Source organism: Miniopterus natalensis, chromosome 12 (genome assembly GCF_054644295.1).
Source record: "Miniopterus natalensis isolate mMinNat1 chromosome 12, mMinNat1.hap1, whole genome shotgun sequence".
NCBI classification, from domain to species: domain Eukaryota; kingdom Metazoa; phylum Chordata; class Mammalia; order Chiroptera; family Miniopteridae; genus Miniopterus; species Miniopterus natalensis.
In genome coordinates, this window is record NC_142092.1 from 38018406 (window position 1) to 38042287 (window position 23882).

The 23882-nt window shown below is 38.9% G+C and overlaps 1 protein-coding gene across 1 annotated transcript in view; it reads left to right on the plus strand.

Moving 5' to 3' along the window:
• Positions 1–23882, plus strand: part of RORB (RAR related orphan receptor B) — a 61838-nt gene that overhangs the window by 29436 nt on the left and 8520 nt on the right. Inside the window, exons 5-9 of the mRNA XM_016223070.2 lie at positions 6813–6934; positions 7908–8040; positions 11196–11303; positions 12837–12947; positions 15724–15836. Of these exons, the coding sequence (XP_016078556.2) occupies positions 6813–6934; positions 7908–8040; positions 11196–11303; positions 12837–12947; positions 15724–15836 (587 nt within the window). The remainder of the gene's footprint in view (positions 1–6812; positions 6935–7907; positions 8041–11195; positions 11304–12836; positions 12948–15723; positions 15837–23882) is intronic.

Below are 23882 nucleotides of genomic sequence, written 5' to 3' on the forward strand. Positions count from 1 at the left end.
TTCTAGTTACTGCCTCAGAGTGTGGATTCTGAGGAATCTTGATATTCTGCAAACCTAATGCAGGCACTTGAAACTTGCCTTGAGCAAGTCCGTAGAGATATCCTGGCATTAATTCAAAGTGAATCCCCTAAGACTTCCACTTTCACACTAGTTCTATAAACTAAACAGAGAATTGAGTGGTTCTCTAGATCCTTAAGGCAAGTGAAAAATTAAAAATTCATTAATCATTTTGAATGAGGCTGAGATACAGTATATTAGGAAGAATGCTTCCAAGTTTAAAAAAAAAATTCCTTTGTGGAGAAAAATGGATGGGGGCATATAGTTCAACAAGAAGAAACCATCATTTCTCTTGAGAGAGAAAAAGCGGGGGCGGGGGGAGAAAGACTTAGGAAGCTTGATGCAACCCCCTCTAATGCTATATATAACTTTGAGTCTCAGCTTCCTCACCTTGGTTCAGTTGGACCATGGGCGCCCTTGATATTAACACTGAAAGCAGCAGTTTTTAAAGATACACTCAACTTTCCCCACTCCCGGGATGTGGGATTCTAATGAAGTCACCCGTGCAGGCCAGGGCTGTCTGAGACGCTGGAGCCTTTGGAGAGCGCCACTTGCTGAAATGTCTAGTGAGAGCTAAAATAAGCCCCTTTGGTGGAAAAAACCCGCTGAGTGGTTGAAATCAGAGCTGCAGAAGGTCACTTGCTATTTTAGTAGCTGCAAGCTGGTCCTCATTTTATAGCATTACAGTTATAAACAAGAAGTTGTCACCTTGCTTGTCAGTTTACTCATTTCTCACTGAAATAAGCAGATATCGCCTCTTTTTCTGTGTGGAATTAGGTAATTCTGATGACTTGTTTCCAAACTTCACTTCACTATGTGGATCAATGTATAAGAAAAGTTATTATTTGTGTATGTCTTTAAACATTACTTCAAAATATTATTTTTACATTGTCTAATATGATTCACCTTTAAAACTTCATTTACCAGTATGAACTTTCTCGTATACATCTCAACCATCTGTAAACACCTTAAAGGGGATTTCCTTCCTATTTATTTCAGTAGATCACAATGAAGAGTGATAAGGATGGGGGAGGGGTCTGGAAGTCCTTTACAGTTTCATAGAATAGAGACCCAACTAACTTCCAGAATTATTTAGACACAGTCCATTTGGAAATGGAGGAAAGAAGTTTGTTTCAGCCCCGGGGTCCTATAATTTTTGCACACACTATTAAAAATTACCATCAATTTTATTCCAGTTTTCCCTTTAAAAATTTAATTTCTCTTTTCTTAGAATTGCCCATATTGTAAGTGCAATTAAGCCCTGAGTGGGTTTAGGATTACTCTTCTAGGGAAGTGAGACAATTTTAACAATACTTTTAAAAATTTTTAACAAAAATGATAAAGCGTCACAGGGATGTAAAGTACACATAAGAAATATAGTCCATAATATTCTAATAACTATGTATGGTGTCAGATGGGTACTAGAAATATCAGAGAGAACAGTTTGTAAGGTATGTGAATGTCTAACCACTGTCCTGTACACCTGAAACCAATACAAAATAATACTGAAAAAAATTATAAAGCATATTTGCCTATGTCAATTATTTTTAAACCTCTTTATTAAGATATTATTTGACATACAAAAAACTGTATCTATTTAATGTATACAATTTAATGAGTTTGTTGATAAATATATATCAATTAAGCTGTCACCACCATCTAATCCATAAACATACCCCTGTATCAATTATTTTAAAGATTTATGGAATGGTTTTTTCACTTGAATCCTACATTGTCATTTCTATTTCATAAAGAGTTACTTAATACATGAAGTTACAAATTTTATTAATTGTTTATAAGTCTTAGGTTCCAATAAGCCTTCCTTCAAAAAAAAGTATCAGTGTCAAAATCTAAAAACAAAATAGCAATTTTATTTTTCAATAATTATATACATTTACATGGGGAAATAGAAGAGAGAGAGAAAGTGAGAACAAGCTTTTGTTCATGAAATTAACAATAGAAAATAAGGATCATGGACTTAATATAAACCTGTAATCACACACCCAGTTTTCCCTTGCCAGCATCAATATTTACATTTTATCTCATCATGATTGAAAGAAGTGACTGAACTGAGCATGTAAAATTATTTTTCTCAGTCCTTGATATCATTTTATTAACTGTCAGGGCAGCCCACATACTCTTGGTGGTTGGACAAACCTCTCTCACTGAACATATATACAGAATCTTAACTTCTGAGATGTTAACTGCATTTTATTTTCCACTTAAGAAATCTCTAGCCCGGTCCCTGGTTTTAGGAAGAGCGGAGTGTAGGGCCCATGGCCTCACCCTTGCAGGTGGTAGAGTTTCCCATGAGTCAGTCGCGTGGCCACGCTCCCGTTGGACCCATTATCCCAGCGCCCTGCGTGCCGACTCCAACATGGGCCTCCTGCGGCCCAAGGCAAAGAGTCCGACAAAAACTGGGCTCTGAGAGCAACTGCAATCCAAGTCGGGGAAACGGATGAAGGGTATGTGATTGCCCAGAAAGATTCCGCATCCTCTGCTCTTTTACCTCAGTCTCTTTGTCTGGACTTTCTCATGTGGTTGGTCCCTGGAGATGATAGCGTTTACTATTACCTTTTCTATTTTTCCAGGCAAGGACTCTTGAAAGTTCCTTTGGCTCCCAGCAGGAACTTTGCATACTGTATTCATTGTCTCTCCCTTTGTCCCTTCTTTTTAAATCTTTCTCCCCTTTTCACAACTGCAGACTCTCAGTTCAAGCAGACCGTCTTCTCGGTTGTGCATCTTTCTACTTGGCAGAATGAGCTCTCAGGCCTTGCTCCTATGGGACCAAGTCTAGCTTTACCTTGTGGTTTATTGATCTGAGCTTTAAGAGGGTCAAGTCAGGTTTTTGCACAAGTCAGGTTTTTGCACGTGGCTCACCTTTGCTCTGTAGACTCATTGGAGGAAGTGGAGGAGGGCTGCTTCTGCAACAGTGTCTGAGCTTTCATTGCTGTTTACAAGTCTTATGTCAAAAAGAGATTTGCCTTTTGTTTCTCCCCACAAGAGTATGGGAAATAATTATGCATGTTTAATGTTTGACATCAAAGCCATTGTAAGTGCTTAGGCTTTAAAATCATTAAACAAATGCTCAATCTAAGCTTGTTAAAATCCTTTGGGAAATAGAGCAGAAAATGGAAGGATAGAAGGAAGGATAGATGGATGGACAGACATTTTTAACATTATTTTTACTAACTCAGCATTGGCTGAGCACCTCCCATATTGAATGTTGTCTCTCTCTCTCTCTCTCTCTCTCTCTTTGTGTCTCTCTCTCTTGGTTCCTGTGCAGCACCCTCCTTCAGAATTGTCTTGAGTCCAGCCCCTCCACTCCATCTCTGTCATTCTTCCCTAGTACATAGCCTCCTCAGATCTTGCTTGAATTTTCACAGCAGCCTGATGAATCTCATATACTCTCTAATTCCATCTCCTCTTCTTTGCCATGACCAGGACCATTTTTCTAAAGCCAAAACCCCACCACATCACTCCTCTGTTTCACAGATTCCATAAACTCTCACATGCCTACAAGATAAAATCCAAGTTCCTTTCTCAGCTCTTCAGTCTCAAGTCACAGTTTCCATCCCTAGCCTTATATCCCCTTATCTCTTCCATGCATCCTATGCTGCAAACACTATAGACTTCTTGCTAGAAAAGACAGACTCAATTTCAAAACACCATTTGCTACCTCTGTAAAAATGGGTCTAGAGTCACTCACTCTGAACCTCATATTTTTCCTCAGTAAAAGGGAAATTGGTTCTAAAAGGTAAGGGTTGTGAAGATATAAAATAGAATGTCAGGAATTATCAAGCCAATAGCCAGTTTTCCTATCTATCCTTTGTAATGTCATTCCCTCTACCTGAGGTTCATCTTTCTCTTCTTCGTGTGACAAACTCCTACTCAGACCCAGGTCAACTGGCATCTTCTCTGTGTTTATTTTTCTGCCTCCCCCAGATTGAGTTAGATACTTTCTTCTTTGGGATCCCACAATAACTCAAGGCATTTATTACATCATGATATGATATGCTACTATTGCAAGATCCTGAAAAGAAAGTCTTTTTAAAAATCTGTACCTGAACCTGGCTTATAATAGTTTCTCAAAAACTGTTTGCTGAATGAATATATGAAGGCACTATGCTGGGCTCTGCAGTCTAGTTATTGAAGAGCTCACAATCTTGAAGGGCATGGAACAAACAAAATCCACACAAATAACCACAATGTGAACCTGACTAGTTTAATTGGAGGGTTTAATTGGAAGTAGGGTCAAAGTGTAATGGTAGCCTGACTGGCTTGGCTCAGTGGTTGAGCATCTACCTATGATCTAGGAGATCATGGTTCGATTCCAGGTCAGGGCACATGCCCGGGTTGCGGGCTCCATCCCCAGTAGGGGGCGTGCAGGAGGCAGCCAATCAATGACTCTCTCATCATTGATGTTTCTATCTCTCTCTCTCTCTCCCTCTCTCTGAAATCAATAAAGATATATACATATATTTTTTAAAGTGTAATGGCCGCTGGCCCTACTATCTAAGGACATAGAAAAGCAGGGAGACTGTCACCAGGAATGGACATCTGAGCTGAGTCCTAAAGCATGCATGAAGGGTTTAACTTCCAATTTTGCTTAACTTGCCCACCTGTTTATTATGCCCACTCCTCATACTCCACAAAACCCTAAGCTTTGGTGGCAGAAGACTAGAGGATTCTAAAACTTTGGCCAACAGTTCCCCAGATGTGTCATAAACAGATAAAGAGTTTTTCAGAATGCAATTTTGAGCAGCAATTGTAGTTTTGCTTATAAACCCTGAAGCCTATAAATTACTGACAAATCAGCATATCTTTGAAGATGAAAGCAAACTACACCAAGAAGATAAAATTTTGAAAACTATAGAGCTATAAAAATCTTTGTTTTCATTATATACCTACCCAGGAATAGATATGTGTTTTTTTCTATTCTAAGTAATTAGACTGCCCAAGTGAAATTGAAAAATGATAAACCATGACATACCAATCTATTTTAATATGATGTATAGGGTAGTTCCTGCCCTTTTTTACAATACAAGAGGATATTCAATAAAATTTTGAATATAGGATTTTTCAAGAAAGTATTTTATAAGATAATAAGCCATGAAAGCCTAGAAATGCTCAATGCTGAATCAGATAGAGCATAACTATAATCATAAGTTAGCATTTGTAGCACCTTCAACATCTACCACTTTATAGTTCTGATTGAGAAAGTCTAGTAAATATTGAAATATCTTCCTTAGTGTAGCAGTGATTCCAAAATTAAATTTCTTTGCTCTGTTTCCAATGGAGTCATCACACTGCTTCCCTAATGACAAACTATATAGAATGTCCTAATAATGGTAATTTATTTATTCAGTGTTTATAATATGCCAGGCAATGGGCTATATGAGATTATTTTATTTGGGAAGTTAATTAGAAGTTTAATAAGCTTACATTTTTTATTCTCTCCATCACTAAAACTCAATTTATTTCACACCATATATACCAGAATCTTAGCAAGGTATGAAAAAAGTTCTAAGTACTACTTTGAGATTATCGTGGAGAAATAAAAAAAAAAAAAATTGCTATTTAGGAGAAAAAAAATTGCCATAGAAGATATTACATTTGAAATGGCACAAATTGAAACACAAGAAAAATTCCATTTCTGTATGAGCCAAGAACAGTCATTAAGCTGAAAATCAGTCATCATCTTCATTCTACTCACACCCCACATACAGAATTCCTGTGTACTTTGGTTTCCTAAGATATTACCTTGTTCATATGTTCCAGCAGCAGATGGAATTAGGAGGGACTGTCCTACCAGCTCTGTCCAACTTCAGGGGATTCACAGTAGGTTTTTAAGAAGCACTCTTTTGTCTGGTTCTGTTGTTCAAATTTCATACCTCCAAACCCAAAGTCATCAGTATTTAAGATACAATACCAAATGCAATTCATTTGGAATAAATGGCCCCAAAAGACCGATTATGTTTGTTACCACTTTTTTAATGAATATAATCATTTTCTCTCTTTTAAAGAAAAAAATTCATTATATAAAAAATTATAAAGGAGAATATAATGCCCCCATGACCCAACTTCAATAACTCATGAGTCCTATTATTTCATCTGTAACTCCTCTCCTGTTACTAATTATGTAAGATATCTACATGGTTCCAAAGCCAAATATACAAAAATAATATCATCAGAGAAGTCTGGCTTCTATCCCTGTCCCTCTACTCTACTCTCCTTCCTCCACAGAAAACTATTTTTTTTTAGATTATTGCTTAATCCTCCCCTTTTAAAAATATGAGCAAATACATTTGTATTTTAATTCCCCCTTTCTGAGATAAACAATGGGGGGGGTTCCAGGATTTTCAAACATTTTAAAATATTTGGAGTGTAAATGTTAAGACTGTTAGGGGAATTTTAAGCCAAAAGCAAGAGCCATGGTAATTTGTATTTATTTTTAAAATAACTAATTATTTGAACACTTTACAACTTGTAAGACCTAGGTGTGTAATCAGTCAGAGAAGAAAAAGGCAGTAAATTTTGATTAAGAGGTTGAAAATTGAAAATAGACAATAAAGAGTTTGTCTAAAGATTTTAAAAATAGATAGTAGTGTTAAAAAAACAACAAAAAAAACCTCTAATATAATTGAAGTACCTCCAAAAGGCATTCTCATAGCAAACACATTAAGAGCAGGTTTCTTTGAGCAGAGTGGGATTTCATTTACAAACCCTCAAATTGATTGATCTTTTTTTCTTAGATCGAATTGCACAGAACATCATTAAGTCCCATTTGGAGACGTGTCAATACACCATGGAGGAGCTCCACCAGCTGGCGTGGCAGACCCACACTTACGAAGAAATTAAAGCGTATCAGAGCAAGGTACTCTGGAAAACTACAGTTTTCCTGTTGTTTTTCTGTTTTTGGCTTTCTCAACCTCAGAAGTACTGACATTTGGAGCTGGACAATTCTTTGCTGTAGGGACTGTCCTACGCATTGTAGGATGTTTAGCAGCATCCTTGGTCTTACCCACTAGATGCCAGTCGTATGCCTCCTCACACACAATTATGACGATCAAAATATCTTTGAGATTGAGATCCTTAATTATAAGTTCTACCAATAAATGAAATTTTAATTAAATGTATAAATGTGTCTGTGTCTAAATATATAATTACAGCATATATTGGAACAATTAAATCTTACCACTTCTATATGAATATAAAGACAAAAGCATAGTTACAGTCAATGAAAACCAGAATTAACACAGTTGGATTTATGTTTCCCATCCCAAGATAAATAACCCAAAGAGCAAAATACATTTCTGGGATTCGATATTACTTAAGAGAGCAATTTTATTTGATATATTTTCTCTTGAAATTCATTTTATACCAAAAAAACTCTGTAAGTTCTGTGAAAAGAACACAGAATAAAAATATTACTAGTGTCCATCAGGTACACATGAAAATAACCTTATAAAAGCCTGTGAATGAAATCAGTATTCCTCAGTGCAAGAGTTTGTTTTCACAAAATGGACTAAGAGCTTGAGTTTATTTAGATGAGGTGATGGAGGAAGAGGAGAGGGGAAAGTAAGGAAACTATAAATAGCTATCTTTACATGCTATTATAATGTTTCCATGATTGTAGCCTCAATACTTTGATCATTGTGGTGTATCAAAGTTCAAACAGGTCAAAACAATATCTTGGAAAATATTGTCTACCTCTTTTAAAGGAATCCAGTAAACTCCCACCTTGCTCCCTAAGTGACAGGTAAGCACAGTAGGGCGACCCTGAATACTTCATTGGCTCTCCAGGTTGTTCTTTGCTCCATGTGCATTCTGTCTTTTCTCTCTTGAAGTCCAGGGAAGCACTATGGCAGCAATGTGCCATCCAGATCACTCACGCCATCCAGTACGTGGTAGAGTTTGCAAAGCGGATAACAGGCTTTATGGAACTCTGTCAAAACGATCAGATTCTACTTCTGAAGTCAGGTAAGTGAGGAGAAGATTCATGGGGTGGGCCTGTTTTAGGCCAGGATGTGGTCAACCCTGAGCTCAATGTTGGTTCTAGAAAAATCCTCCTTCCAATGAGTACCTCATTTTTACCACCCACGCTGTCAGCCAACTCCCAAAGGAAATTCTCGGCAATAAAAATGCCCTGATGCTCATTCAGATCCCCTTTGAAATCAAATACAATTTTGCTTATTGAAAGGAGAGCTATTAATTGTGAAGGTTGAGATACCCAGCTTGACAGGCAGTGCAAGTAATTAGCGTGTCAAGGTGGCTGAATTGCTGAGCTGGCTCTAAAATGTACTTCTTGCCTTCTGTTGGTGGGGGTAGAAAAATCCAGGCTAGCTGAGCTCTGCCTCTGTGGTCATTTCCAATCATTTTAATGAGGATAGCCTGCAGCCAGAATACACCGGCAGAAACTCCACCATGCTCTCATCTTTCTCTCCCCCTTCTCTCGCATATACTCTGACACACACACAATTAGGAAGTAGCTCAAGAAACTGCATATGATTGACTTTACAGATGCTATCACCCAAACAGGAAAAAAAAAAGTATTTGTCTTTCTTTGCCCTATTTGAAAACCGAAGACAAGAACCACCATTCAGTGTACGTTAACCTCCATGATCCTGGGCCATAGTAACAATAATGATAAATGATATACCCTTATATCTATAATAGCATACATATATATGTTTATGTTTACCTATGATATCTCATTTAATCTTGTGAGATCGGTATTGTTTCCATTTTATAGAAAAGGAAGTAAAGGTTGTTAGGAGTGAAGGGCTGTGTTCAGTATCACAAAGCCAATAGACAGCAAAGATGGCATTTGAACTTGGGCCACATAGAATTCTAAGTTATTCTAAGTTCCTGCTGCTTCTTTACCAAATGATACAGGAGGGTGTAAATCTTGACTCAAACATTAACTTGATATATCAGTTACCTACTGCTGGGTAAAAACAACACCAAAACTAGTTCAAACAACAATAATCATTTCTTTTGCTCTCCCAAAGCTACAATTTGAGCAAGGCTCAGCAGGGATGGCTTGTCCTGCTCACTGAGGCAACTTGATGGGGGAGGTGGGGAGGAGGCAAGAGAATCCACTTTCAAAATGGTTCACTCGTGTGGCTGACAGTTTGTGCTGGTGAACAGCCCAGAATTCAACCAAGGTTCTGGCCTGGGCACCTCGGTTCTTATCCATGGGAGCCTCTCCATAGGCTGCTTGGACTTTCTCACAGAATAGTTCCTAGGTTTCAAAAGCTAGCACTGCAAGAGAGCAAGACAGAAGGACATGGCATTTCTCTGACTTAGCTTCAGAAGGTAGACGGTGTTATTACTACTGGATGCAGTCATGAAGGCCCACCTGGGCTCAAGGGTAGGAGACATGGACTCTACTTCTTCATGGGAGAGTGGTAAGGCTCTAGAAAACATGTGGAATGGTAGATATTTTTGTGACTTTCTTTGAAAAATAAAATCCACCACACTTGATATGTGACCTTGAGCTAAACTCTCTAGATGAAAAATAAAGAGATGAGCCAGAAATAATGAATTCTGAAGTTAGAACTGCATCCACAGCATCGGAGGAGGTTACTCACTGTTCTCAGTCACAGGCAACATCTGAGGCCCATGGAATATGAATCTCCTAGAAGGGAACCCAGTTTATTTCATTTTTTACTAAGTCTCAGATACAACTGGTCCACAGACTGACATTCGGGAACCATTGGGTCATATAATTTTTATCATCTCTGCCTACTGTAAAAATGTTAACTTTAATATAAAAGGCAGAAAACTTAACCTATCTTTAAGCCTCCTGTAACTCATCCATAGAAAGGGGCTAATAAAACTTACCTGAGGTGGTATTGTAAGGAGCAAATAAAATAATGAATGTAAGGGGCAACAGAAATTGCCTTCCACATTGTAGATAATAAATGGTACCTATTGTTTTTGTTAGAAAAACATCGTTTCAATTAATATTTACAAATCCCCTCCTATGTGTAAGCCCCTATTCTAGGTCACATATGAGGGAGAGAAATCAGCAGAACAAAAGAAATAACACAGAGATATAAATATAAAGTAGCAGCATAAGGAGAGCACCATGGGTACCCCTGGGTACACCACAAGTGTGACCAAGTTACCTATATGATGCCCTCATGCAAACTTGTGGCTGCTGAGTCTAGCTGTCACCTTCCAACACTCTACGGGGCGAAATCCCATTTCTCCAAAATGAGGAGAAGCTGTGCAGCAGTAGCTCCTCAGGATGTCAATAAATGTTCAGGAGGAAAAAACAAAGGTAGTAAACTCATTCAATAAATATTTATTAAGCACCTACTATGTGCCAGAGACTTTATTAGGTCATGGAAATAAATGAGTGGCTAAAATAACCTATGGCTAAAATGCCTATGGCTGCAGGCAAGGGTCCTGTCCTCATCGGGCTAACAGTGAAGTCAGAAAAATGCCAGGTCTCTCAAGGCTGAACAAGCTCCTTCATGTTGGAACTTCTCCAAGCCTTTGATCTGTGATTGTTCAGACTCATTCCTCCCATAATTCATTCCTCTCTGGAGAGACATAATATTCGGCATTTTGCCAAAACTTATTTGACCAAGAAACTCTCATTTCAAAAAACATCAGATATAATGGTGCCCCAAGAAATACACTGAAGGAGTCCCTATTTAAAGTCATCAAGTGCTAAAATGTATACAGAATATGTCAACTGAAAGCAGGCAGCTAGTTTTCCCAATATCAAATCATCTACAAAAGTTAGCAACCTGGGCTTGCCTGCCGCACAGCTCCTTTCTGGGTCACTACCATCACCTGTGAATGCAAGAGCTGAAACTAACTTTAATATTAGACAAAAAATAGAGAGAAATATCGCTTTAAAAAATGTTTCTTCCCTCCACTTGAGCCACCTTTTAAGTGTATTTTCTCTTTAATTCCTCACATAAGCATCAAGAGAGCTGTCTTTCTAAAATAGGTAGTTTTACTTGGGAAGGAATCTTGAAGGATTTCTGTATATGTGTGTCTATATGTGTCTGTGTGCGTGTTTTAAAGTTTTTGAAAGTCTCTTGACCTATATGCAGTAATAACCTCTTTATGGCTGCATACATTACGCATAGTTTCGTTGTTGTTTTTACTCATAGGTTGCTTGGAAGTGGTTTTAGTGAGAATGTGCCGTGCCTTCAACCCATTAAACAACACTGTTCTGTTTGAAGGAAAATATGGAGGAATGCAAATGTTCAAAGCCTTAGGTAAGTTTACCTTTGATGATGACACAGTTTTATTGGCTACCTGCAGTTTCTCCACTCAGCTTGAAGTTGGTAAATGAAATAACTTGATTCTTTAATGTGAGCTAGTAAATCACTTCTGATAAGGGTTGCATTAGGTGGGCCTCCAGTGTTTTGTCTAACTCTTCAGATCTTGTAATTATGCATCCAAATATGAAAGGAAGGAGAGAACCGTGAACCCTATTGAGACTGACCAGGGCTCATTCGGAAATCAATGAAGACTCTTTCTAAAAGGTCTGGGATGCAGTATAGGTTATTCTTTGTAGGGTCAGCTTTCCTTTTACCTTCTAGCTTACTGCTTCACAAATACATTATGTAGACCACTGGTGATCCATGGGGTGACCTCTTACATTTTTTTGTTAATTCATAATCATTAGGTAAGATAGTTAAAAGAGGGGTTCCTTCATTTATTTCTCACTCAGGGAGGTGACTCTCTCCCTGTTAACTCATGAAGTCTGAAACCACAGAAAGAGTGGGTGTCAACCTGCCCAGAATGACCCCCAGGCCATGCTCGTGGGAGGGCACGATCAGAGTCACTCTGTGGAAGTCTGTGGATCATTCGCATCAGTCATCAGCACAAGGCTAGGATAAGGAGAACGTTAACAAAGATGGGCTAATGCCAGGAAAGGTTTTAATGACTGACAGTACCATTTGTTCCATATCCTGCCCGGACATCCAAGAAGGCCACCGCCCTTTGACCTCTTGTGCTGTTAGGTGATATGCAGGCAACAGCGCCATCGGGGCTGGCAGTGTTTCCTTCTGCAGCTGATACACATCCATGTCATCTCCAAGGCTAGATTTTCAAGAAAGGAGGAAAAGCCTTGGCAAGCAACTTGGGGATATTTCCAGCTTCATAAAATAAACATTTACCAAGGATCAGTTTAGGGATAAAGCATTATTTTGCCAAAATTCACAATGGCTAAGCAACTGGCTTGCAAATCATTCATTAGAAGGTAAAAATAAATGAATGCTTGTTCCTCAATCAAATTTCCGGAGAATTTACCAAATTGAAAGGTACCTCATCTCTGCTCTATTGGTTTCTAACATCTCAGTTTGAGGCTCCTGGACCCCCTACATTACCAGGCTCAAGTGCCACCAAGATTGATAGCTCTCAGCCCCTATACAGAATGTTTTAGGTTTTCTATGAAAGCTGTCTCTATACTAAAGGATCCCCAAGTCACTTATTTAATTTTTTTTAGTTGGAACTAATTTCAAAGTTAGACAGTTAGAGTTGAGCTATATAGTCCCACTTGGATATTACATACCATTTCCATCTGCCCCTTATTGGTAATATTCACTTCCATTATCTGGACAAGATGTTGCCCAGATTCCTTGTTCTATGATTACTACTAAATCACTTCTTATGGATAGAAACTTGGAAATATTTTTCTATGTACCTACTAGGTAAAACCTTGAATAACTTTTTGATTTGGGGACTTTTCTTACTATTGCGCATTCCAATCAAGTGTTTTCTTTTAATTTGCCTTTTTTATATAGGTTCTGATGACCTAGTGAATGAAGCATTTGACTTTGCAAAGAATTTGTGCTCCTTGCAGCTGACTGAGGAGGAGATTGCTTTGTTTTCATCTGCTGTTCTCATATCTCCAGGTAGGAAGCCTGAGGTTTTTACCTTTTCTTTTTAACCTGTTTTACTATCTTTCACATGGACTACACCTACTTCAGCCTAGGTGCTCGAGGGGAACTTTAAAAGAACCATATTCTCTTTAGCAAGCTTGTGATATTTTTGGACAATTCAAAGGAAAGTAGTCTCAAGTGAAATTAAATGATCAACTTTGTCTCAAAAGCAAGAGTAGAGCATGTGGTAAGGCTCACTCCAAATTCAGAGAAGAAAAATCATTCTTTAACAGATAAATAAGAACTGACAGTGACTTGTTACAACTAAGTTTCATTTTGATTTTAAAAATAAAGGACATAGGGGAAAAATTTCCAGTAAGGTGAAACTCAGGAGGAATATACCTGAATGAAAGATCCAGTATAGGAACTAAAATAAGTAAAACATAAACTTTCTCCTCTTTAAATATCTTTCTCTGGCTTTTCCACCCAGAGTAATGTTGGTGTGCTCATTTCAAACAAATGCCGGTGCCTCTACTTTTCTCTCTCTTTCTTTTTTTAGCCACATTGGGGTCTTTAAAGGGAGGTGAGGACAGCAAGGGAAAAAATAGCCCTTGACCAGAAAAGGAAGAACCTCTGATGTGGCAGCACACATCCTAGTACAGGCTCTGTCACCACTCATCTGGGTGACCATCAGCACTGACCCCCCAGAGCCTCCGTTTCCTCATGCATAAAGTGAGAGGGTTGGGTTTCATAATAATAAAGACCTTGCTTAGCTCTAAAATGCAATAAAACAGCAAAAAGTTTTCAAAGAAGGTACGGTGTGGCACTTATAGATAGAACTGTAGCAACTGAGATTCTTTTTAAAACTATGTGCCAGCTTGAAAATGTGGAGAATCCTAATACAGTCGTGGCTCTTGCTTCAGCCTGAATGGGAACCCAGAGTCACGCACTCAGTTAGATTTGGGGTCAAGGGATAGCAGTGTCACTGGAAGTTCTCTGCTGACAGAAAGACACGTTCTTGCTAATTTTTACTATCAAAAGACTCATTCCTTCAATAACCCATTTATCTCTAGAGACTAGATCATTTTTCTTATACCATAACATATTTTTCAGGGAAGCAGGAAAAAAAATTAGTCTTACCTATGATGATACACTTTGACATATCATTCTAGCTGTACCTATCAATAATACCGGCCTCTACACTTTTAGCAGTTAGTCTTTATTTATTTTCAAAATGGAAGAAGTGACAAGACATATTTATTTCTTCTGGTAGCAACCAAATGCCAAATAATTTTTCTCCTACCATTTTCTCTCTGCATTTTATCGTTCCCATAGAGCGTAGTTCAGTAGAATTCAATTCTAAGCCTTGTGGATCTACGCTGAGGGAGGTGGTTTCACCCTGATGTCTGCTTGCTCAAAGGAAATGTTGCAAAATTCACTGTCCTATCTCTGGCAAGTCAGTAAATTCCTAACAGCAAATATTTAAGACATGATATGTCAAACCTAAACAAGCCTTAAAGATAACTACTCCAGCAGGAAGGCAAGGCTGTACCTTATGAGTTAGGAATCAACTGAATTATGGATCCATTCTCCAGAAAGAACAAGCTGTGGCCACCAAATTCTGCTGTTTGGAAGCTCTATATTTGGCTTACTCTACCTAGTGGGGAGTCTTCCAACCCCGGTAACAGACCCACACTCAGAGGCTTTAGCTACTCCAAATGCCTTGTTTGCCACTCTGGCCTAGTGCCATATTCAAAAAGAGGGAAGAGAGATTTCCAGACTATGTAGGCTCCATCTCGTGCCAGAACCCCCCTTTCCCTCCCGCAGGTTCTTGCCATAATGACCACTGTCTATTCAGCTCCAGATAGTTTAGAGAAGGGAGAGGGAGGGAAACTTAATTTATTCTGACTGACAATTGTCAACTGAAGGCTTTTGTGCTCACTTACGTAAGGGTTTGCTTAACTGTTGGCTAGGCTTGTTCTTGCCCTGTCTAGGATTACAGAGTCGAGTTTCTCACCTGACCTGAACTGCGTTCAGAAGGATCATGTCCGGGTTCTTTTCCATGAGTATTTTTCAGCATTTGGAGACTCCAGGTGTCTCTCCACTGAAGTTCCCACCTGAGGCATTGATGCTGGGCTGAATTTTGTCACCATGGTGTCTAGAGCTTCTAGGAAGAAAGGAAGGAAGGAGGGAAAGAGGGAGGGAAGGATAAAATGAAGAGAGGGAGGGAGGAAGGACGGGAAGAGAGTAAAAAGGAAGGAAAGGAGGAAGGGAGACAGGAATAGAGGGCTTATCCTATTCACCATTGAAAAATTCAATATAGAAAAAGAAGACTCAGGATAAAATTTTTAAATTTGATTTATGTTTATGCTATAGAAATGATAACATAGCTTATAAAAGGGAAAGGGGGTCCTTAATACCAAAAATATTCCTGTACAATAAATTTTCTTCACTTCTATAGCTCATTTCTTCACAAATCACTAACCTCCACTTTGAAAGAAAATCTCAGCATATGTCCAGAAAAGGTGTGAGAGATATAAATTGTCACAGACAATAATAAACATGAAGGAGTTTATTTAACCATGGGTTCCTTACCGCCATCCTGATTTCTTATGTCGATGTATTGTGCATCCCTGTCATCATGGAGATGCTTATAGAATATTTATGTTCTCTATAAAAAGTTACATAACTTCAGAAGTAATTTGGAACTAATTTGAAATGGGTCCAAAACTCAGCCCTTGTACATGTAGGTGAAATAAAACAAAGCTTACGTTCCAGCCCCTGCTTACCCATTCCTCTCCTTTGTCAGACCGAGCCTGGCTGATAGAACCAAGGAAGGTCCAGAAGCTTCAGGAAAAGATTTATTTTGCACTTCAACATGTGATTCAGAAGAATCACCTGGATGATGAGACCTTGGCAAAGGTAGGTCCTCAGGCCATAGACCCACTGTCACTGAAACTGAGTGCAGTGAGCAACAGAGAGCTGCTTGTATAAACCAAGAGTCATTTCTCAGCAACAACAACTTCTGGCAGTTACCAAAGGTGCATAAATTTTGAGGTGCACATTTTAAAAGGGAGACTAGTAAATTATAATAGATGGTAAATTATAATGACATCCTTAGGGAAGGATGATATTGATGTACCTGAACCTCAGGTATAGGAAAACAAATCAAGGAAACTGAGGTATTTCATCTGAAAAACAAAAGCTTGAAGCAAGTAATCAGGTCGTCAGAATTCATATGTGACACAAGAGGGGACTTTGTGTCACATAGGAGTCAGGTTTGGGCAAAAGTTAAGAGGAGGTTGGTTTTTACTTAAAAAAAAAGGAATAACTATAAAATGATGAGGGCTGCTGAACAGAAGGGTAGAACACTGTGAAGGAGTGAGCTCCCTGTCATTAGCCATATTCTAATAGATACTGCTTGGTTTCCTCTCAGGTCTATTGTAAATGACAGTACTACCCAGAATAGAAGATTAGACTGATTCCTTGTAAAATTCCCTTCAACTCTAATCTCTTCACTCAAGATTTGCCCTGGGGTTCTTTCAAAATGACAAGTGTCTCTTGGGCAAAAGCAAGCAACACACCATCAATTTCTTGATTCAGTTTTTAAATAGTGATGTTTAAGGAGAGTACTGAGAAAAATTGTTTACCAAGATAAAATGATCATAAAAAGGAAAAAATAATTTTCTAATAATTGACATTTAGCACTATTTTAGATTTTAAATTATCTCTGGTTTCTTAAGAATTGTAATATATTTGAGGGCCAGAATTATTTTAGATTTTTAGGTATCTTTGTTCTCTTAAAATCTGGAATTGGGGGGGGGGAGTGCAGGGGGGATGAATGGTGATAGAGACTTGACCTGGGGTGGTAAACACACAATATTTTTTCAACAGATGATGTGTTGGGGAAAAAATAAACCTGGAATTTTTTAGAGGGTAAACAACTAAGGAATGGAGCTTATTCATGGTAAAGATGTTAGAAATCTTGCTCTTTGGGTTTTTTATTAAAACCCTCTCACTCTGCTTTGAAGTTCTTTATTTTAAAAAGAGGGGAAGACTCTGCTGGCGATACTATCAGATTTTACTTTGCACATAAAGAGTATTGTCACTTAAACAATACAGTGGTGCCTCGGTTTTCTGATGTCTCTGTTGACAAACATTTCGGGTTACCAACGCCGCAGTAAACCTGGAAGTGAATGCTTCGGTTTTCGAACACGCCTCGGAGTCGAACATGCCCCGCGGCTCCCCTGAGGGCAGGATCCTGAGGCCCAGCTGTGGGCTGTGATCCCTCGGCTTTCGAACCTTTCAGAGCTCGAGCGGTCTCCCGGAGCGGAGTCCATTCGGAAACCGAGGCACCGCTGTACTTGACTATGGTAACATTGTGTTAAAATTAACCACATCCCAGGAAGAACATTTCCACACTGTGGAGCGATAGTTCTCTTTGGTGTAACTTTGACTTAGTGGGAAAGGACAGATCACCTTCTCTCTGCACCTCAGTTTTTTCCCAGTTAAGAGCAAAAGTACGGATATTCTAGACAGAAAAGGTGGTAATATATGCATCTTTCTCTATACTTGCATATATAATTAGCCTATATATGCGTAAGTATATCTAGTTAATTAATTGGATTTGGGGTCCTGAATTTGGGATCTTCCAAAGACTTTGGTCCCCATGTTTACCACACTAAAATTAAGGTCTGGGTAAAATTCAGAGTTAGACAGAAGTTGTTGTTATTCTGCTTAGGGGTACTGTTTGCTTTTCAGAAAAGTCTGGTTTCATCATGTGTCAAATGAAAATTATAATTCCTTGCTCCTGTATAGATGTGCTTTGAGGTTCAAATGAGATATACACACTGCGTGGATTCTAACACACTGGGACATTGTGCTGATTACTATTATTACTATCCTAGGGTAGTAAAACTCTCATGCTTACACCATCTTTTACCTTCTGGTGTCCTGGTGCTGGTGAGCAGAGGTATTTGAGATAGGAAGGAGAGAGAGAAATTGAAGAATGAAAGGTATTTAATGGCAAGAAAAAAAAATTAAAACACCAACTATAGGTCAATTTAATTCTCCTTTACCTTTAGTGGGAAAAGTGCACAAGTCAATTCTTCTCTTAAGGTTTTTAGATATAATTGACATATAACATTATATAGTTTGGGGTGTGTAACATAATGATTTAATATTTGTATATAACGTATTGCAATATGATCACCACAACAAATCTAGTTAGCATCCACTCAGTTCTTTCTTATAGAATAATGTTACAAAGCTGGGGAACAGAGAAAGCATTAGAAGAGGGGAATTTCTTGTATAAAATTCGCTGGAGCCAGATGACAGAGCTTTGCTTCCACAGGTCATGTGTGGATATTGGGTGTTTGGGTGGACTCTTCCTTGTAACTGTCATCACTTTAATAGGATGTTATTTGAACTAATGTGGAGGGATCGTGAAACAGAATGAGAGCTGGACTCTCAGTTATCCCAGCCCTGAGCTGTGTGGCTTTGGATAAGTCACCCCATTTGTCTAAGACTCAGGCTCACCAACCGTCAGGTGCTGTGGTAGGGATGGCTAAGCCTCTTGAGCTCCTGAGCTTGAAAGCTATAAGGATAATGGCACCATCAACACATAGGGACACCCTCTCCTCAAACCCACTCTCTCCAGAGGGAATAAATGTCGCATTTCAATCCAAGAAATCTGTTCTCCCTACCACAGAGTCTTCCCATCTTTCCCAAAATGCTCCACAATACCTATGAGACAGGGACAACCCTTCTAATGTATGTTATATACAGACCCCTTGGGGAATCTGGCAAACATTAGGAAACCTGTCTCTAGAAAAATGCACACATAGCTAACCATTGTATTCAAGTCCAGGGCTCAGGTTAAACCCCCAGTAGGTGAGTTAGATCTGCCTTGTGTGTACTGTGCAAAAACTATTTACACTGCCAACCAGCTAGACCCCGAACAGGTGTAGCAGACGTCAGGTGAGAGGTGCAGGACTCACAGTCAGTGGACTTGGTCCTGAAAGAACAGCCCCAGCATACTTTCTACATGCCCACCTCCTGAAATTAAATCCAAGTAACAATGCCTTATACTTTTAACCAGATTTAGACCAAAGGAAGGTTTGAAATTTCAGGAATTCTGTGCCCATTAACTAAATGGTTTTAATCTCTATATATTAATCAGTTTTCATTTATTTATTTGTTTGTTTGTCTAAAAAAGTACCCTATTAAAGAATCCAGTTTTCTTTTTTCATCAGCATAATGATAATATGTAGCACATTTATAATAAACCATCAAAAACACTTCTTAGCTGAGTGACCCTAGAAAAGTGATTTAACCTCCCCGTGCCTCAATTTCCCCATTTGTAAAATGTGACTACAGATAGTATCAACCTCAGATTGTTATTTTGAGGACTAAATGAGATCAAATATAAGCAAGCAGCATGGTTCATAAGAAGTAGTTTGTAAGTGCCGTTGTTGTAGTTGTGGACAAAAGAAATTTTATTTTGGCAGAGAATTTTTATCAAAGAGATGGTATGCTTGAGCTAATCACCAATGGATGAAAGCTGTTTCAAAAGATGGAAGTTGGGGGCGGGGGGGTTGTGAAGAGGTGAAGTAGGGCATTCCAAGTGATGGGGGGGTAATGTGGAGGTAAGAAAGTATGAAGTATATTCAAGCTGTGAATATCAGTTAGATTTGGCTGGATCCTGGACTTGAGAAGCCAGGAAATGAGATGATACTGGTCACTTTCACTAAAGCTCATGGGGAAAAAATACACATATATATTTATAATATATATACATATATATTTTTAAGCCCCATCTGACTAGGGGAGACAGCCCATCTGTTCTCTGGGCTTTACTTTTCTTGTCTGGAAAATGAGTAGGTTGCACTGGGTGGTCACTAAAGTCTCCTTCAGCATAATATTCTTTGACTCAAAGAGAGAAAAATAAAGGTTTCTCCTTAAGATCTTTGTTGGCCCTCCAATGCTCAGCCCAGTGTGATAGTTTTAAGGATGCTTTAGACTTTCTACCATTACAGTAAGTGAAGAAACAAATTGATTTCACCTAGTCTTTTAGATTCAAATCAGTACTGTGTGCACTATGGTGATTTAGTCTAGGATGATATTCAGGGCACACAGTGTTTATAAACCCTGTGTCCAGAAGTCAACATTCCTGTCAGGCTTCCCAGTGGGCTCTGTCGCCTTGAGATGTAGGTGCTACAATGACTCCCTATGAAATGTTTACTTCCTGGGTGAGGATCACTATGGGGACTAGGAATTTGTGACGCCCTTTCTCCATTCACTTGAGAATAGCATGACCACTGCTGTGGGAGGGATGGGGTGGGAGATAAAGCAGTGAATTTTTGTTGTTGTTGTTCAAAATATTACAGATGTCCCTTTTTCTCCCCAATGACCCATCCACCCCGTCCCACCCCCCTCCCCAGTCCCTCTCCAAACCATTGTCTGTATCCTTGGGTTGTGCATATATGCATATAAGTTCTTTGGTTACTCTCTCCCCCTCCACCCATCTGCCCTCCTCCATCCCTCTGAGACTCGTCGCTGAATCATTTCTGTTCATTAGTTTATTAAGTTCTTTAGGTTCCACATGTAAGTGGGATCATGTGATGTTTGTCTTTCTCTGCCTGGCTTATTTCACTTAGCCTAATATTCTCCCGTTCCTTCCATGCTGTCCCAAATGGTACGAGATCCTTCTTTACAGCTGCGTAGTATCCATGGTGTAAATGTCCCACAGCTTTTCTATCCACTCATCTACTGATGGGCACTTGGGCTGTTTCCAGATCTTAGCTATTGTAAACTGTGCTGCTATGAACATAGGGGTGCATATATTCTTTCTGATTAGTGTTTCAGGATTCTTAGGATATATTCCTAGAAGTGGGATCACTGGGTCAAAAGGCAGCTCCATTTTTAATTTTTTGAAAAACCTCCACACTGTTTTCCATAGTGGCTGCACCAGTCTGCATTCCCACCAGCAGTGCACTAGGGTTCCCCTTTCTCCACACCCTCGCCAGCACATGTCGTATGTTGATTTGTTGATGGAGCCATTCTGACAGGTGTGAAGTGATACCTCATTGTGGTTTTAATTTGCGTCTATCTGATGATTAGCGACGTTGAGCATTTTTTCAAGTGTCTCTTGGCCATCTGTATTTCCTCTTTGGAGAAGTGTCTACTCAGGTCCTTTGCCCATTTTTTAATTGGATTCTTTGCCTTCCTCTTGCTGAGTGCTATGAGTTCTTTGTACACTATGGAAATTAGCCCCTTATCAGATACATCCTTGGCAAATATGTTTTCCCAGACAGTGGGGTTCCTTTGTATTTTGAGACTGTTTTCTTTTGCTGTGCAGAAGCTTTTTAGTTTGATGTAGTCCCATATGCTTATTTTTTCTTTTGTTTCTCTTGCCCTAGGAGATGTATCAGTGAAAATTCCACTACGTGAGATGTCTGTGATTTTACTGCCTATGTTTTCTTCCAGGACTTTTATAGTTTCATGACTTACATTTAAGTCTTTTATCCATTTTGAGTTTATTTTTGTGTATGATGAAAGCTGGTGGTCTAGTTTCATCTTTTGCATGGACCTGTCCAGTTTTCCCAGCACCATTTATTGAAGAGGCTCTCTTTTCTCCATAGTATGCTTTTGCCTCCTTTGTCAAATATTAACTGACCATAATGGCTTGGGTCTATTTCTGGGGTCTCTGTTCTGTTCCATTGGTCTATATATCTGGTGTTGCACCAATACCAGGCTGTTTTGATTACAATGGCTTTGTAGTACAGTTTGATATACAGTAAAGTAATCCCTCCCACACTGTTCTTTTTTCTCAAGATGGCTGCAGCTATTTGGGGCCTTTTATGGTTCCACATAAATTTTTGAAATGTTTGTTCTAGATCTGTGAAATATACTGTTGGTATTTTAATAGGAATTGCATTGAATCTACAAATTGCTTTGGGTAGTACGGATATTTTAATGATATTAATTCTTCCAATCCATGAGCATGGTATATTCTTCCACTTGTTTAAATCTTCCTCTATTTCTTTTTTCAATGTCCTGTAGTTTTCCAAATACAGTTCTTTTTTCTTTTTTTTTTTGGTCTTTTTTTTAATATATCTTTATTGATTTCAGAGAGAGGAAAGGAGAGGGAGAGAGAGATAGAAACATCAATGATGAGAGAGTCATTGATCGAGCCCGCAACCCGGGCATGTGCCCTGACCAGGAATCGAACCCCGATCGCCTAGATCCTAGGTTGACGCTCAACTGCTGAGCCACGCCTGGCCGGGCCCGAATACAGGTCTTTTACATCCTTGGTTAAGTTTATTGCTAGGTGTCTTATTTTTTTAGTTGCAATGGTAAATGGTATTTTTTTTTTAGTTTCTCTCTCTGAAAGTTCATTGTTGGTGTATAAGAATGCCACCAATTTCCAGATGCTGATTTTGTATCCAGCTACCTTGCCAAATTTGTTTATCAAATCTAGTAGTACTTTGATGGAGTCTTTAGGGTTTTCTATGTACAAGATCATGTCATCTGCAAATAATGACAGTTTTACTTCCTCCTTTCCAATTTGGATGCCTTTTATGTTTTCTTCCTGTCCGATGGCTGTGGCAAGGACTTCCAGTCCTATATTGAATAAGAGTGGTGAAAGTGGACATCCCTGTCTTGTTCCTGTTTTTAAGGGAAATGGTTTTAGTTTTTGCCCATTGAATATGATGTTGGCTGTAGGTTTGTCATATATGGCCTTTATTATGTTGAGGTATGATCCCTCTATTCCCACTCTGCTGAGAGTTTTTATCAGAAATGGGTGCTGGACTTTGTTGAATGCTTTTCCTGCATCTATTGATATGATCATATGATTTTTGTCCTTCATTTTTTTATGAGATGTATCACATTTATTGGTTTGTGAATGTTACACCAGCCTTGCATCCCCAGAATAAATCCCACTTGGTCATGATGTATGATCTTTTTAATGTATTGCTGGATCCAGTTTGCTAGTATTTTAGTGAGGATTTTAGCATCTATGTTCATTGGGGATATTGGCCTGTAATTTTCTTTCTCTGTAGTGTCTTAATCTGGTTTTGGGATTAGGATGATGCTGGCTTCATAAAAAGAGTTCGGGAGTTTTCCCTCCTCTTAAATTTTCTGGAATAGTTTGGGCAGAATAGGCGTTAATTCTTCTTTTAATGTTTGGTAAAACTCATCTGTAAATCCATCTGGTCCAGGACTTTTGTTTCCTGGGAGTTGATTACTGCTTCAATTTCATTAGTTGTTATTGGCCTATTCAGGTTTTCTGCCTCTTCTTGATTCAGCTTTGGAAGGTTGTATGCTTCTAGGAATGTGTCCTTTTCATCCATGTTGTCCAGTTTGTTGGCATATAGTTGCTCATAGTATTTTCTTACAATCCTTTGTGTTTCTGTTGAGTCGGTTGTTACACCACCTCTTTCATATCTGATTTTATTTATTTGAGCCCTCTCTCTTTGTTTCTTAGTGAATCTGGTTAAAGGTGCATCAATCTTATTTATCTTTTCAAAGAACCAGCTCTTGGTTTCATTGATTTTTTTTGTATTGTTGAAGCAGTGAATATTTGAACTGCAAAGACTGGTGATGATTCTGCTCTCTGGCCTGTGGGCTTCCTTATTACAATTTACTAAATCTGCCTTTCTTGTTGCCCTGCACGGAGGGGCAGAGGGTGAAGATGAAAAGGAGCCAATCCAGTTAGTGCCAGGTTCAGGCAGTGCACTCATGGCCGAGGGCAAAGCAAGGGTTTTCATGTCTGCTCACATCCTGCCCTCGGGTGCACATTCCCAGCTCTTTCTTAGGTGCAGCCTCTGGGTCAGGGCCATAGCTGGAGACTTTTTCAAAATAGTCTTCTCCAGCCCAGCCCTTCCTGCTGTGTCTTCTGGGTAATTAGACTCATAAAATATTGCTAAGTGGCGTATATGCTTTTCCCAGCACTTCTGCAAATAT